We start from the raw sequence: 17833 nt of genomic DNA, 5'->3' as shown, positions 1-17833 counted from the left end.
TTTTAATCACACGAGTTTTTGATAAAACTTAAATTCAATATTTCTCTAAATTATTTTCATGTTCCGAATTTGTTGATCTTTTTGAGTCAGCGAAGCTCTTTGGTGTTAGAAATAGAAATACTGGATATTCTCTGGAGACAATGAAATGGTACTGAAGTTGTTAATATCGCAAATTTTAGCAAGAATTTGTTAAAATTTGCCATTGTTTTTTTATATTTTTTTTGCAAATTTTCTGTTATTTTCTGAGTTTAGCGATCTTTACAGGTCAACGAATTTTCTGGCCTTACAGATAGGTCAAATGGGAGCACTACACCGACTAAAACTTGGTTTTGAACTTTTTATTTCCGCAAAATTTATTTTTTGCACCTGTCATGTTTTTGGAGCATTTGTCATATTTCTCGGGTTTATCTGCCTTCAGTGGATAGTTGATCTATTTCAAGTCTTGCGCGTGAGCTCGTGAGTATATTGAATTGTATCTTATTTGTTCATCAGGGTAGAATTTTAGCGACGAAAATTTTGTTTAGTTCGTTTGATTATTTTAGTTTCTCAACTTTTGAGATTGTCTTTTTGGCTGGGATTGTTCAATTGATCTGTTGGCCAGGTACATTAGTTCTCATTATCTCATTCAATTCTTTGGATTATATTTCAGGACTTGTCCTGCTATGTTTTTTATTCGCTTTACCTTCTGATAACTTTTTACATAGTCACGATTTTCACGCTTGACTTCTAACTTACTTCACTCACTGTTTCAATTGAATGGATTTTAAGTTCTTTTACTCATTGAATTATGAAATGTAGCGAATACGGTCAAAGGCAAAAGAGCAAAAAAAAGAAAACGGGATAAACATAAAGCCCGGTCATTAAGGCATAGTGCATTAGGTTATCAAAGTTCATTAAAGCGATTGCTAGCTCATGTTATTATTTAGCTTAATAGCTTTCAGTTTAGAAGCTTTATTTTACAATCTAACCGAATATGCAGTATTTTCACACAATTTTTTTTAAAAAAACGACAGGGGAAAAATCGCATTTTCTATCTCTTATTTTTTTGTGTTTCAATAACAATGTGCGTCAACCGCGGCTATTTTCCGGCAATGTTTCGCTCATTTTCCGCTAATTGAGAGTTCAGGTTTTTGACTAGTGGCTACAAAAATTGCTGTAGTAGCTCATATATTCCATCGGCCATTAAAACGGCTTTTTCGGTAATCTTTGCAAGCAGCTCTTTAACTGTTCATAGGTATGTGACGTCTTTCCTTCACTCTGTAGCAATGAGTCCCAGTTGATTTGTTTGATTAATTGTTTTTATCCTTAATGACTCACTCACTCTCTAAATGACTAGCACTAATATTAAGGTTTTTTGAGGCCAATCGTTGCCATATCAACGTCAATGAAGGACTTCTGTAATTAGTTTTGATAATGAGGCGTGAGAAAATAATACATTTGAACTTTTTATTAGTTCTTTACACGCTAGTGTGTATAGATTTCATCAACAACTCTATTAACTGATATCTATTGTTTTTATCTAATTCTTAGGGCTTATTTTTCTAGTTTTGGTATCTATTTAGGCAGCTTGTTGGCTTTTTTGAAACCGTGAGAAGTTTAAGTTTTTTGAGTCTTCTAACTCTTATTGTGTCTTTAATAAAAGATCCCACTTAACTTGAGCTCTAATTTGAAAGAACTTTCAAAGAAGTCGAATGAAAAATTTTTAGTTGTTTGCACAATTGCTTTTTCGTTTTCTATGAGTTTGGCCATGACTCAGCGGCCTGTGGAACCTGGCAAATCTATGTTAATGAATATTACCACACGGTTGTTATCGCCACCGAGAAGTTATCAAACTCGGAGGAGAAGCCGAGGTGTTATGATAACTTCGAGGGCGATAACAACCGTGTGGTAATTTTTTAAATCAACACCTGTTGCGATCATTTCAAAATTGAACACAGTTTTATTGGTTTTTCATTTTCATTTTTTGTGGACAATTACATTTTCAAAGGTAAGTGATATTTCTTCAGATCTGTTCTTCGTTTTATCCTCATGCCCCCCCCCTCCCACATACACACACCACACACACACACACACCGCACACACACGACACACACAACACACACGCCACACAAGTTTTTTTAGACTACAAGCGAATCAAAGCACACATGCACCCACGCACACACACACACATAAACACACGCACACACACATACGCGTGCACACACACACAAGCACACAACCAGACACACACACACACCCACACACATACGCACGCACACACACAACACACACGCCACACAAGTTTTTTTAGACTACAAGTTTATCAAACTGTTTCCATCATTAGAGTACGAGTTTATCACCACTCTTTTATCGCCATTGTTTATTTAGTAACAGTGGCGATAAAAGAGTGTAATAAACTTGTAGTCTAATGCTGAGGTGTTTTTCCAGTGTCGATCGGGCACTAAAATTTATTACACTGGCAGTTTATTTAACTGCTATTATCGCAACAGGTGTTGATTAACTCAAAAAATTGTATCAGGTCACACTGTATCTATTATCCTAGTAACAATAAATAAATTTTTAGAATATTGAAAACTCGTGACAACTTGTGCATTTTGACGTAATGATCTATCAATGGACTCTAACGCGAAATGCGCCATTATGATTTGCTTGACTTTTAAGGTTAAGCAATATTGTCTTTTTTAAACTGACAGTACAACGAGCAGGACTGTCTATTAGTACTTAAAATAAGTTGCAGTAATACTTTCTAGTGTAAGGACGGGTGACATAACAAATGACAGTTGACGAATTCGGATGTGTGGTCGAAGTCTCTAAAATTAATCATATTCGCATTTAGCCCGCCGGCCTAGCCTTATTTGAAAATGCTAAACTCTGACATCCCAACGCAGTATTCTAATTTACTCATACAATATGGGAAACTTCTGCTGTTTTCAGATCTGCCTCATTCGATGTACACCTTCTTAATTATTACAAAGCAAGGGTTATAGATTCCACATCAAGAAGACCCCAAAACTGACCTGTGCGCACTCCAATCAATTTAAAGTTGACTGTTTGCGTGATGGGGGATTCCAGCTCAGATGAAAATGCAAAGAATATAGGAAACAAAGCGCGTGTGCGGAGGAGACGTAAAATAATTCAACCGAATGCCACTGAATTCTGTCAAAATGGTAATGAAAACAGTGACGATGAATGTGCAATTTACACTTCATTAAGGAAAAAATCAACAAATTTTGAACGTAAAATTGAGCAGACAGTAACGAGCTCGGAACTGCAGACAATCATAATGCAGAAGAGGAATCAGAAACGGACTCCAAACGACTCGGAACCCGATTCAACTGCAGACGCTGTTTGCAGCCCACCAAAATGGGTCAAACATGAAAATAGAAGCGAAGTTTGTTTCGATTCGGACGAAGAAAAACAGCTGGAAGCAAATAAAGAGAAAGCTAGATTAAAAGAGTTGCAGAAATTTGAGAAACAATTTGGCCATTATGATAATGAAGGCCTGACAGAATCTGTAAATTGTTCTGACATTTCAAACACAGAAATAGTTTTAAATGGTGCATATGAACAAATTCTACCTTTACTATCAGCCCAAGAATCGCCGTCTGCATCAAAGTTCAAATTATTTTTCAAATTCGGTGATAAATCAAAGTCGCTCTTAGTTACCGGCTCAGAAAGATTAGAAGAATTACTGCTTCAAACTGGCTTCGATTTTCAAGTACTGCCCACAGTATACACCCAAAGTTCGGACCCAAACCACCCTGAGTTAAATGTTATTCCGGTTCAAAATTATGTAAAAAGCGTTCGAAAACTTGGATTTAAGCACTTATCGATTATTCATTGTTACTGCATGGAAAATTTCCAAGATGGACACAATAAAAGTTTGGTTGAATGGTATGGGAAAGTTATAATCACCTTTAAAGTTAACGAAAAGTTAAAGTTTCAGTTTTATTCGGAACCGAGCGAACCGTTTTGGAAGACTATAGACAAATTTGAAACGAGTCAGAAGGGCAAGTTGAATTTAGACGGTGCAAAATATTGTTTTGATGGTGATGTGATTGACGTTAAATCGACACCCGAGATTTTGGAAATGGAATCGGGAGATATTATTGATGTTTATTTAGATTCGTGTGAAACAAACTGAAACTTGAATCAGAGGCAGACTGACAATGAAACTTAACTTTAATAAGTGTTTTGTGTTTGCAGAAGGCGTGATGTTTAAAGGGGATGCAAGCTTGTATTCTAAAAAGATGAAGAAAAAAAGTGGCCATCGTTAAGGCAACAACTTGACTTGTGTGTTTTTTTGATTTCTTGCTTTTAAGCTGCAGTAAGTTGCTTTAATTCTTTTCCCAATGGATTTGATAACCTATTTGTAGTTAAAATTTTTAATTGACAAATAGAACTTTTCATTTGAGTTTTGTAGATTTTTGTCAGTTATTCCTTCGAAACTTTGGCCCTCAAGTTTTGTCAATTCTGTTTTCTGTCAATTTTAAGACATTGCAGAGACTGAAATTGCTTATTCTGAGGGAGGAAACACTGTTGTGGACAATCTATTAGTCCTCCATTTTTTTAAAAGGATGTAAGGAACAATTTAGCTATGTTGACCATTCCGTTTTTTTCAAAGATGCTAAAACAGTGCAGTATCCTTGATGGGCACAGATATTGAAAACCCAAAGCAGCTAATCGCGTGTATTATGCTGGTCGCATGTATACATGCGACCAGCATAATACACGTGATTGGCTGATTTGGATTTTCAATAAGTACATAGCATGCGCTTGTATACAACTTGCCTAAAAATTCGATGGTTATATCTGTACACGAAAGGCTATTGTTTTTTTACCAGAGGACTACATATTCTTCGTACATGCGACCAGCATAATACACGCAATTGGCTGCTTTGGGTTTTCAATAAGTACATAGCATGCGCTTGTATATAACTTGTCTAAAAATTCGATGGTTATATCTGTACACGAAAGGCTATTGTTTTTTTACCAGAGGACTACATATTCTTCGTGATCTTACTTTGAAGTCCTCCTTCAGAAAGAGATTGATAAATTTCCCAAGAACAATATAATTTTCTCTAACAACCCGAGCAAACAAGCGAATCTTCCAGCTGTTGCGTCTAAGCAACCTCAATTTTGAACAGAAAAGTTTACTTCTGTTCAAGTCCTGGATCCGGCCTCTGTTTCTGTATGCAAACACTTGCTGGCTCAACCAATCGCAAACGGTCATCTCTAACATGCACAAAGCGTAAAACAGAGCACTGAGAATTTTTTTAAGGAAACCTCGATAGTATAACGTGAAAAAGTTACGAAGAATCTAACTCACCAAGCATAAGAAAACTTCAGATGCGATTGGCAAAAGACTACATCAAGCGCGCACAAAAGAACAAAATTGAATCAATTTTACGTCTTATAGAAAAGAAATGGCAATGTTCGAAGAACAACTGCAAAAGCACATTGGACCTTTGGATCAAAGTCAGGATTAAACCTAGGGTCATGAAGCTTCTTCGTTCCTTTCGAATCAGATTTTTCCCGCCGATTTCTGTGCTTTAAAATGCGCTTCTGACACCAGCTCTGTAAGCCTCCGGTATGAAACAGTGGAAGCTTCTTGCGGGCACTCTTCCGGGGATCCCTGGCTCCGTCACCGAATCTCTCGAGAGGAATCACCCGAATGATGCCGTGATGGAACTTCTCCTCTGGAGAAGGACTCTTGGGTGTGTTGCGTACAGATATTTTGTTATTCTCCTCAAACGTGAAAACTCAGCACATGTATAAAACACGAGACAAGTTGAAACCGGCAAACTTTGGAATGAACGATTTTATAGTTTCTCAATTACGTATAACAAATTCAATGCAAAAGTTGAGACAAATTCATCAGCCACGGAAAATGAACGAAAATTGTACCGTAAAGGCAATTAGCCAGCCAAAGCGTGTGTATATCGGCGCAACACATCAGTATACCAAATGAAAATCACAACGGGACTTCGATCCACCACGCGCCACAGCTGTCTCGAGTAAACAGACATAGCAGATTGATGCTCAACCCTTCTTCTAGTTTTAGCTTAATTCACTTTTTTCTCTCTTACTTATTCTTTCTTTCTCTCCCCTCCTTGACAAAACAGTTTTCCTTATCTTCCTGCTTAACAATGACCACTAATAACTGCAAACGCGGCTAGCCAGAAATACACAACGACAAGAAATCGCCATCAGGAAAAGCCAGTAAAACCGTCAACGGTGTTTAAAATGGCTCCGTACCCCAGTAACAGTGCACAGTTTAGAGCCAATGACTCAAATTCAAACACAAACTCTTGAAATTGCTAGTGAAGTATACTTGATTGTTAATGGTTGTACATGAATTTCTCTTTTCTTTTCTTTGGTCAACAATATAATTTTCTCCAACGATCAGTATGTATTTCTATCTATAGTCTCAATTACAGGTACCTTGATATCTTGCACCAGTCTTACAAGTTTTGAGTTTTCACGTGGTCAACAGAAAAATTGTTACTCCTTCATTTTTAGACATCAAAGGTTTTTGATTCCATCAGTAACCAGGTCTTAAACTATACTGGAGACGATTGGTTTCAGCTAAAATTTCTAATCAATAATAGTTTTTCTGTCTGGCAGATTACAGAAACCAATTGTTAATGGAACGAAAGCAGAGTGCATAAAATTTTGGCACATTTGATATTGGCCTTCATTTGAAGCAGAAACATCAGTATTTATTTAATAATGTACAACTTTAAAGCACCCAAGAATGATTATTGAATACCGTCAATCACAATCCTTGATTCCCAACGTTCCCTTTCGAAGCGGTATTTCTGGTAAAATTCTAATTTCTATCTAAAAATTTTTAACTGAGCTATGAGAAGTTATTGACACTTCCGCTAATTTTAAAGGAAAACAATCTGAAGGTCAGTGCTATGAAACTTGCTCAATTACTATTCAAACACTATTTATGAAACTCATTTACTATTAAAAAATTAATCAATTTCCATTTATGTAAATCATAAACTATAGCACGAAATGTCATTCCAATCAACACAACAAAACCATTCCTTCAAAATTAAAATGCAGAATACAAGTTCGAAAAAGTAAGTCAGCGTTCCACTTAAAAAAAATAATTTTTTGAGCGTAATAGCTTCGACGTATCAAATGGGAATAAAGCAGCATAGGGTAAAGCATCACGGAGTGAGTTCAGTTTTTGTTATTTAAATGCCTTTGACTTGAGCAAATACTCATGCTCTGCACTGCCTTAGAACGATGTGTACTGCCTGCACTGTGTACACGCTAACTGCGGACGAACGTAGTGTTTGTATACTATTGTTTTTGGAACGTCAACAATTAGACATTCTAATACAACAACTAGACATCCTTGCAAGCATTGTAGTGACGTGTGCTGTCAACCTCTGCTCAACCTAGCCTTCTTGATCAATATAATTTCTAGTGGCTGGTTGTGACTAGCAGGCTATGGACCCCCTGCATCAGTCGTGATTGCGGTGAGTGAATATCGAGCTTTTAACCAACCAACTTTGCGCTCTACTTTTTTGTACAATGCGAAGAATTAAATTGTATCGGGTCGCTGCGATTTTTTACGACTCGAAGAGGAATTGGTTAAGTCTTTTAATCAACTTTTATTGGACTGAATTTGGAAGCAGGAATTGAATAAAACACGTCAAAAAAGTGGAGTAATTTGAGTGTTGAAGAAAATTGGCGTGGAGGGAAAAGAGTGGTTTTTTTTTGTACCTCGTTTTCGAGAGAACAAGAGATTGGTGTAAAATATTTTCTCTAACCTCGCGAAATATTTCTTTTCAAGTGGAAGTATTATACGGGGTTTTCAAGGGTTTTTTGTTTAAACCTAGTAGTTTGCTTAAAAAGATTCAAGTGGTAACTAGAAGGGTATAATCTTCGAGTTATTTTGACAACGAATAAAAGTCTTCGTTAAATTTATTGAGTCTGAATCTATTTTGAGGTTTTTAGAATTTCTTACGCATCTGAGGATGCTGGAGCTATTTCTGGTCAAGTATTTAGTTTCGTTTCACTTCTTTTATCGGAATTAAATAGACGCTTGTTACCCATGGGCATTTCCACTTACCAAATGATTGTAACGTTGCACGCGAAAATTAAAGGATTTTGTTAAATTCAAAAATTAAACAAAATTAATTGAAACTTTAATAAAAATTAATTGAAATTTTGTTTTTTAAATTTGCTTTTGCTTTTTTTCTCGTGTTATGTGAGCTAAAAATAGCTTGATCCTGTTTTCCTAAGTTGTAAATTTTCCACTTCATCCTAAGTCCATTCCAGGCCTTTTTGTTTAGTCAATAAAAATCCGTGAATTGTGGTTCAGGACATTTCCTGCAATGGTTTTTAAATCGTTTTACATTTTGACCACGTTCATTTTAAATAAAAGGTTTACTCGAATAGGTTCAGGACTAAAAATCGGAATCAAAAGAAACTAAAAATTGATGTCTAATAGTGCCAACTGGTACTAGAATTATGTTATTTTTCCCCAATTTGTATGCTGGATTAGCCACATTTATCGAATCTAAATAATGCAGGAAGAGATGAGAACTCTTTTTGACACCTAGAAAATGATACTGTTGTCAATTTTTCTCTGTATTTTTTCTGACTTCAGTAGTAATATGTGAGCAAGACAGGGGGGGGGGGGGTAAAAAGACATACCTATGTATAAAGATTACGCATAGCCCATCTTCCCTCAAATCCCAAAGACGTACCTCACAGCATGCTACCCACGCTGTTCACACGAGGGGGATTAGCAAGATAATCCCTTAATATTAAATTAGTATTCACACTAAAGTATTCAGCACTAAACCATTCACATATTGCACTTTACTAATGTCAATTGCCAAGGACGTACCTCACAGCATGATACCCAAGCTGTTCATACGAAGGGGATTAGCTAGATTTTTTTTAAATATTAAATAAGATAGGATGACTCAACTACAGTTATGTACGGCCTTCGTGATTTTCAAAAATGTATCGCACATCATGATACCCACGCTGGTCACACGAAAGGGATTAGCAAGATAGTGCCCTAACAACACATCAGTAAGGTCATTTACCACTTACCATATTAAACTTTAATAATATGTGAGCAAGACAGGGGGGGGGGGGTAAAAAGACATACCTATGTATAAAGATTACGCATAGCCCATCTTCCCTCAAATCCCAAATACGTACCTCACAGCATGATACCCAAGCTGTTCACACGAAGGGGATTAGCTAGGTAATGTTTTAATGTTAAATTAGATAGTATGAATCATTTACAGTTATTTACGACTTACGTGATTTTCAAAACTCTACCTAACAGAGTGATACCCAAGCTGTTCACACGAAAGGTATTAGCGAGATAATACCTCAATCACAAATTAGTTTGGATTACTCATACATTCACCACTACTCCTATTCATTATATCAAGACAACTTCTAAAAGTCAGTTTATCAAAATTCCAGTTTAATTTATCCTTTTGTTTTCAGACAGACTTTGTTTCCTTCTCCTTGTTGCCAGTTTTAAGTTGAACACTTAGTGTTGAAGCGGGTAAGCACAAAAAGTAAACTGATTGAAATCTTCCTTTGTTCCTGTATTTAAACTGAACCATTTTAGCCGACCAAAATTTACCCCAATAGCAGATAACGCAACACTTTACTTCGCTGCCACGTCCAAACACAAACTGGTAAGTTTGCTTTTATTAAAACTTGTTTTCGGGATATAAGAATAAATACCCAGTTACTGGTTAAAAAAACCATTAATGATTAAAAAAATTTCACGTGATTAGACAATTAGTCAATAATTTATCGTCACATTTACTCATAACATCACAATTACATCATAGCACGTCACAATAACGTCATAGTGTCGTCATATTTACGCCATAATCACGCCATTCTGTCGTTACAATTACGTCATAGTGTCGTCACAATTACGTCATAGTGTCGTCATAATTACGTCATAATAACGTCACAATTACGTAATAGTGTCGTCACATTTAGGTCATAGTTTCGTCATAAATACGTCATAATAACGGCACAATATCGTCATTCTGTCATCACAATTACTCCAATGTGGTCACAATTACGTCATAGCGTCGTCATAATTACGTCATAATAACGTCACAATTCCGTCATTCTGTCGTCACAATTACGTCATCATGTTGTCATAATGACGTCATATTTATTAAGGGATTTTCATTTCCGTTTCATTTTCATTTTTGTGATTTACATAATTGAGTGCAGTTGAGTATAATAATCATTAAAACTTCTGAAAAATTTTTTCATCGCAATCTTCATTTTAACAATTTTTTTCAATCCTCCTTTCTCACTTCCAATCTTTCAATTTGATTTCTTTTCAGAGACGCCTCAAAAGTTGGACCAAAATGAACTTTGCAGTTCTTGCGATAAGCTTATTTTGAAATCCAATATGAGCAGACATCAGAAAAAGAGCTTCACGCAAAAAGATGTTTACAGTGCTCCCAGTCATTTCCGGACGACGAGAAACTGCAGCGTCACATTGCTTCTAAACATGTACCATCTCTGATTCAAAAGAAGTTTACGTGCGGCAGCTGCAATTTCAACTGCTCCGCATATTATCAACTTATTCATCATAAACTAAACAATCACCAGAATTCTGTTCCAGTGGCTTATGATGAAGTTGACTATCTATGGAGACTCTCCCGCTCTTCATAGTAAACTTCAAGTCGTTCAACACTTTCTGCAAGACTCGGTTCTCGATTTGTCAAGAAAAAAAGTCCACAATCTCAAAAAAATTGGAGATCAACCATGAAACGGTGATCGAAAACTTAGATTGTGTTTACAACGAGTTACCCAGTTCAGCTAAAATCGATATTTCCTTCGGAATCGTACTGAAGAGTGTGGAAAATCCTGAAGAATTTCGCTACTACTACGCAGCAGATAACAACCCCGTAATCTTAAATCCCATGGTTCTCTCTGATTACTCAGATCTCAATTTTATCAAATCAAAGCTGAGAGAAAATGAAATTTTCCCAAATCTAATTAATCAACGTCCAGACACGAAGTGCAAGTTTTTTTGTGTTACAAATGTCACGTTCTTTGTATTTCTTCTCAGTTGTGTTCCGCAAGGATGCATAGAACAACCTATTCCATCAGCCTTTGTCAAGAATCCAATAGTTAATTGTTTTGTACCTGATGATGAGAAAAAGCCCTACCAAGAAAACTTGTGTATGTTCCGTACATTGGCCTATTAATTACATGGCAGCAATGAGCTACAGCAAAATACGATAAAATTGATGCAGACATTCCTCTCAGCGACAAGGAAAGATGATGAATCGTTTCCAGGAATACATGAAGACGATATTCCTGTTCTTGAAGCTCTAGTTGACAGAAATATTCAAATTTTCTCAATTTTTTTGACGAACAAGGTGAAATGTTTGCTGAACTTACTTGTCGCTCCTCGATGAATCGTACAAAGATAACTTCGTTACTGAGATATGAAAATCACATTTGTTGGACGGCAGATATCAATAAATTCCTCAAAAAGTTCCGGTGCTACATATGCGATCAGTTTTTTGACAGATCCTTCAACCTATTGCGACACATGCAAAACTGCTCCAAATTCACGCAACAAAAATATCCAACAGGAGCCTATCAGTTATTTGAAACTGTTTTTGAACGTTTGGAAGATGTAAATATTAATATTCCACAAGAGCTGAGATTGTTTTCTCATCTTATTGTGTTCGATTTTGAGTCAATAACAGTACCCGACAATACACTCAGAAAAACAGAATTGACTTCGTGGCTAGGAAAACATGTCCCCATTAGCGTGTCAATATCTTCAAATCTACTCTCCGAGCCGATATTGATTTGCAACGAAGATCCACTTCAACTAATTCGTGACTTTGTTTCCGGCTTGACTTATATAGCAGAAAAAAGCACGCTTCTAGAGTGAGGGAAAAGCTCAATGATATCGTGCTGGAATTGGAAGAAAAAAACTGGACAGTTTGACAATTGGTTCCAGTGAAAGACAAGCAGGTACCCACCGGAACGGAAGACTTATTTAATAACGAGGCGGAACCTGACGGAGAGGAAGACGAAGACCTTGAAATTCAGAAACTGAACAAGATTTTGAGAATTATTACACCACAATTCCTGTGTTTGGGTTAAACAGTTTGAGGTACGATTTGAACTTAATCGAGGAGTATCTTCTACTCATCTCTTAATAGAAAAAAACGTTGTTCACAAAGTGATTCGAATGGGGAATCAATATAATGGAATGAATTTTCTTGGTCTACAATTTCTGGACATTTTAAACTTCCTGGGAGGAGCGACAACTTTGGATAATTTCTTAAAACCTATGGAGCGAGTGAAAAAAAAAATTCTTCACCTATGAAGGGTTCGACAGTATTGAGAAGTTAAATGTATCACAACTCTCACCAATCGACAGCTTTTGGAGCAAGTTGAAGAACCAAAATGTTCTTTCGGTCGAGTACGATAAGTTCCCGCAATTGAAAAACGGTGGAATGGAAAAGGATGAAATTTTGAAGTTGAGACTCAAGAAAGTTCCACAAAATGCCGAAGAAATATACCTGGAGTTCCAAAATGTCTGGAAAAGAGAAAGCATGCAGACGGTTCGCGACTTCTTCATGTGGTACAATAACAAAGATGTCGAACCTACAATTGAGGCTATGATAAAAATGACCAGTTTTTACCACTCGAGACAAGTAGACATGCTGAATTTGGGTTACACTCTTCCCAACTTGGCAATCAGGTTCCTTCATCAGTCAAGAGATGCAGCTTTCTTTCCGTTTTGTGAGAAAGATAAAGAAGATGACAAGTACATTGGAGAGTGGCCAACAGGGGAACCCTCAGTTATCTTTACAAGGCATGCAAAAGTCGGGGAAACAAAGATCAGAGAGTCCGCAAATGTTTGCAAATCTATAGTGGGTATTGATGCTAGTCAACTGTACCCCTTTTTTCATGACAAAAGAGATGCCAACATGGTCCTATACAAAAAGGGAGTACAATGAAGAGACTGAAAAGTTTCATCCAAACAGGAACTGGAGAAGCTACTTTGAACAGCGGGTCATGGACTATCTCCAACAGGTTCAACCCAATTGTAAAATACAAACCCTATTCTCGCGCAAGAAACAAAAGAAAATCGGACGCTATATAGTGGATAGGTTTTGTAACCATTGCAACACGGTTTTTGAAGCGATGGGTTTCTTCTTCCATTTTTGTCCGTGTCAAGAGGAAAAACCGCTTCTCTTCGAATACATTGAAAACGTATTTAAGCGGAGAGAATTTGACAATGATAGAAAACGGTACCTTAAAGGATGGGGTTAAATTTTGAAGAGATCTGGGAGTGTCAATGGCAGAAATGGCGGACAGACAACACAAATGGGGTGAAAGACTTTCTCAAGTCAAGTTGTTCTTCCAACCATCGATGACCGAGAACTCGCTCATTGAGATAATCAAACCTGGAGAACTGTTTGGTGTCGTCGATTGCAGTCTTGAATTTCCCGAGGAAATGTATTCTTACTTTGAAGACTTTCCTCCAGGTTTCAAGAATTGTGAGGTTTTACGAGATGAAATTGGAGTGCACATGAAAAGGTTTGCAGGACGCAACAAATTACTACCCAGACCCAGAAAAAAGCTGATTCCAGTTTCAAGCTTGAACGAGGAGCAGTTATCACAACACTTTTGTTATTCTATCTAGAAAAAGGTGTGATCCTAACAAACGCTTTTTGGTTTCTGCAATACACTCCCCTACGTTACCTTGAGACATTTGTTCAGAATGTTGTTGATGCTCGCCGTGAAGCAGATCAAAGCAAGGAATCAACAGTCGTTACTGAGACAATGAAGTTGAATCATGGACCGTAGTCGACATACGAATACCAAAAAAATGAAAGGATCTCAGGTGGACAAATTTATTAACAAAAGAATTTTCAAGACTATGAATGAGCTACCAGAGCACATATATGAGATAGAAATGAGAAAGTCACGCATTGATCATAAAGAGCCAATAATTGTAGGCTTTTTCATCCTCCAGTACGCCAGACTTACAACGTTACAACTTAAATACAACTTTTTCTCCCCTTTCTGTGATAGAAACAAGTATGAACTCATTGAAACGGATACTGATTGTCTCTACATGGCCCTTAGTGAGGGAAAAATTGACAAAATCATTCGACCAGAAATGCGATCAGTGTGGTACTGGATGAGACAGAGCGAATGCACTGATAGCTTTGCAGCAAACTCCAGCAGCAATTTCTTCTCAAGAGAATTTTGCCAAAAACATGCTGCCTTTGACAAGAGAACTCCTGGACTTTTAAGGAAGAATTTAGATGCTCCGGAATGATTGCTCTTTGCTCCAAAACGTACTGCTGTTACGATGAGTAAACAGTCACAGTTAAGCTATCCAGTAAAGGACTCAACAAGAACAACATTGAGGAGCCCCTAAACAAGTATACAAAAGTTCTGTTCGATGAGGAGCGAGTTCATTCAGCAAATCGTGGGTTCAGTGTTGTTGACAACAAGAAAGTTTTTACATTTGAACTTAAAAAATTGGGACTTTCATATTTTTTATCCCAAAAGTAAAGTCTGTGAATTTCCTTTGTCTCATTTTTAAATCGCCTCTTTTCTACTTATATGTTTTTAAATCACAGTTTACATACCAAAATCCCTTTTAAACAAAAAGCCTCTATTGAATTAAATGAATTAGATACAAATACATATACAAATAATTAAAAACAAAAATTACAAAACCTTAGTAGAAAATTTTGAAAACCATTTGCATCATTTTACGGATTACTGTTTAAACATTTAAAGATTTTGGTTTTCAAAACTTACAAAACATCAGCAAAGAACTTCCATATATGAAAATCACCTTAGTATTTAGACGAGACTTTAGAAAATAACACATGTGCAATATAAATGGCATATAAACCACACAATTCTGTACCTTGCAGTTTCTCGTGTACTAATGAACCAAATTTTGATTTTGTCTTGCTGCCATTTTTTCCCAAAACTTCTCCCATCGAATCACCGTAGAACAACTTTCCATTTTTACTTGCAAGCAAAATCCAGTGGGAGCCCGGTCGAGTAGATGGATCTGTGTTGATTATACAAAACGTGTTTGTAGGTAAGTCTCTTGGTCAAAGATCAGCAGGGAAGGAAGCGAGATATTTGAAGTTTAGGAGTGGGAACCTGTTGACAACATAAAAGAATTTCTGGTTATCCATTTTTAGTAACTGATCCTCCGTATCAATTGCAATGGAACTTATACGTTCACCAATAACAATTAATTCTACAGTATTAGCCAAATTGTTTGCAAAGTAGAGCACTAAATGAATTTCTGCTCCAACTACATCAGTAAAATGCATTTCGACATTGGCCTCCTGTGTTGAAGTAAGATTGAAAAAAAATGAAAATGATTTTCAAAATCTTTGTATTGAAAGTTAGGATCGTCATCATCAAATTTGAGTGCTTTCATCGTTTCAGCATAAGCTTTCACGTGATTTTCTGTTTTCAAGTTTACTATAGTTTGATTCCCACGCACAATTTCAACTTTTTCGAAGACCAAACTTACGAAAATGGAGCGGATTTGTGTTGTATGTTCCACTGAACTCATTATTCAGTTTCAATATCAACATCAGAGCAATATCAATCCTTCGAACTTGTTTGTTTGAAAATATATTTTCTTGTATAAACTCGTTCTGTCCTGCGGGAATAATAAACGTTTTTGGAAGTCCTTCATTACAGTAAAATATGGCAGGTTCTCGAAGCAGTCTGCTTTTAAAACTTCTCATCCAGTTATCTGAGATCGCTACTTGTCAAGTAAAAAGGCAAACTTCCAAAATTAAGGCCTCAGAGTTCAGCCCACCAGTATCAATCAGATAGAAGGCTGGAGATGATCGGATCAATTTCAGTCTGAGGTTGACATTCGGGATTCGGGAGAAGTAAAGTTTCACAAGCAAATGGACCTATTGCTGACGGACCATAAAATGTCAATACATCTTTATCCTTTTGAAAAACCACATTTGTAAACGGTCTTTTTGTAAAATCGTTTGACTCATTCTCGTATCAATATTCTTGGCATTCAGATAGGCTTTCCTTGGTTCCTTTTGTCCCGGAAAATTCGGCAGAGACAAAAACTTGATGAGCATAAAGAGAATTGGCACTGTGAACTTGTTCATTGTTTAGATAGACTTCGCAATTAGAGAAAAGAGAATGAAGAGCATTGTTTACCAATAATGTTTCTTCGGCATTATCCAAACGTGTTTGATCTCCTTTAATAACCGTTCTTCTGATGAATAATTGAGTAGATCGCAAGTCAGTGAAAATATTACAATCAGTTTCTAATTGAATCTCAATTGTTGACTCGTTTAGGGAATTTGTTGGGAAGATTTGTTGTTCATTAGACCAAAGAATGGGCTCTAAAATTGGAAATTTCCCTGAAAAGTCGAGCATGAAGTGAGACAAAGAAATCATTTGCATTTTAGCCGACTGTTTTCATAAGGATAATCGAGGAGATGATCAAGATCTTTTCTGGAATAATACAGTTAGTTGAACTTGACATTTAGGGAAGAAGGGAACAAGGTGTCCAGCAGTGTTTCTTAATTCTACATGGATACTGTGGAAGTTCGACTTGATCGCTTTATGGAATCTCAAGTGTTCAAAACTGCGATAACTCAGAACCTGGGATCTCCTAAAATTCTTATCATTATAGAACTCTCGGTGTTTGAATGGGATGGAGCTTAGAAGAGGACATTTCACATCACCGACTGAATTGGGTTCAACTAAATCCAAGTACAGTAAAACTGTATGTGTTCCAGTAATATCAAAAGGGAGATCTGCCGTTGCCCAGGACTTGGTATTGTATGATCCTTTCGAATAGCGCATAACAGCTTTGTCAGCCTCAACGCCCAAGTTTGCAGCCAAATGTTTGCTGAATGATTCATTTTGAGTTCTTGTATTGCAAAAAGTTTGTCTTCGACTTTTTCTATCGATGTTGATAGATAATTGAGGATCTAAGTTTTTAGGATGTCATTTTTTTTGGGTATATCTACAAGACTCTTTACAAATTCATCCAAAGAGTTAAGAACTGCTGGTTGAATGGAGAAGACATGCTTAAATTTCTCATCATAGTGAAGTGTCATCAATCCTCCTTCAATGTTATAACATATACCGAGATATGATACTTCGACTAAAGCTACTTCCCAAGATCCATCCAATTCAATTTGGTTGGGAAGAAAATGAGTGAAAGAAGCCATTGTATTTTGAGGATCAAAATGAGAGGAAGCGTTGGATACCAATTCCAGATAAAACGAATTCAAGATGCTTGACTGTACTGTGTGACGTTTGTTTGGGAAAATGATTAATCAAGGTTCTTCAGAAAGTCTTTCCGAATTTTTTGCCGAACGATAATTTTTCTAGTGTTTTCCCTCTTTTTTATACCACCACCAGCTTGTTTTCGTATTGTTGATTTTGCAGTCTTTTTTACTGTTTCTTAATCGAAGTCTGTCCTGACAAAACACCACCAATTTCGGGAATGGATGACTCGATTACATCTCTTCCAATTTATTTTGCTGCAGGTAAATCCTAATTCTTGAGAATGGGAAGAGTTGTTCTAGCGACTGTTCTAGCCAAGGCTCCAAAGCAACGCCCTCTCAGACGAGGAACTCGCTTTAAACTAAGGCAGAATGTCACCGTCCAATTTCTAGCGCTACTAATTGCAAAATGATAATTTAACTTTTGACAATTCTTGCTCGTAAAAACGTCCATCAATGTTTTCACCTTTCTGCTCAACAACAAAGTAAGTCGGGAAGGGTGTCAAATT

The 17833-nt window shown here is 36.7% G+C and overlaps 3 protein-coding genes across 4 annotated transcripts in view; all 3 read left to right on the top strand.

Annotated features, from left to right (window-relative positions):
• LOC142351224 (mediator of RNA polymerase II transcription subunit 22-like) overlaps window positions 1–17833 on the top strand; it is a 595906-nt gene that overhangs the window by 10646 nt on the left and 567427 nt on the right. The window lies entirely within an intron of this gene.
• Window positions 1–17833, top strand: part of LOC142351221 (metal transporter CNNM4-like) — a 520873-nt gene that overhangs the window by 327032 nt on the left and 176008 nt on the right. The gene's annotated exons all lie outside the window — the stretch shown is intronic.
• On the top strand, window positions 2694–4414 carry LOC142351104 (uncharacterized). The gene has a single exon (XM_075403192.1). It carries the CDS (start codon window positions 3059–3061, stop codon window positions 4142–4144), a length of 1086 nt encoding a protein of 361 aa, XP_075259307.1. The 5' UTR covers window positions 2694–3058; the 3' UTR covers window positions 4145–4414.

Source organism: Convolutriloba macropyga, chromosome 12, assembly GCF_964194025.1.
Source record: "Convolutriloba macropyga chromosome 12, txConMacr16.3, whole genome shotgun sequence".
Taxonomy (NCBI): Eukaryota; Metazoa; Xenacoelomorpha; order Acoela; family Convolutidae; genus Convolutriloba; species Convolutriloba macropyga.
This window is presented reverse-complemented; position numbering and strand designations above follow the sequence as displayed.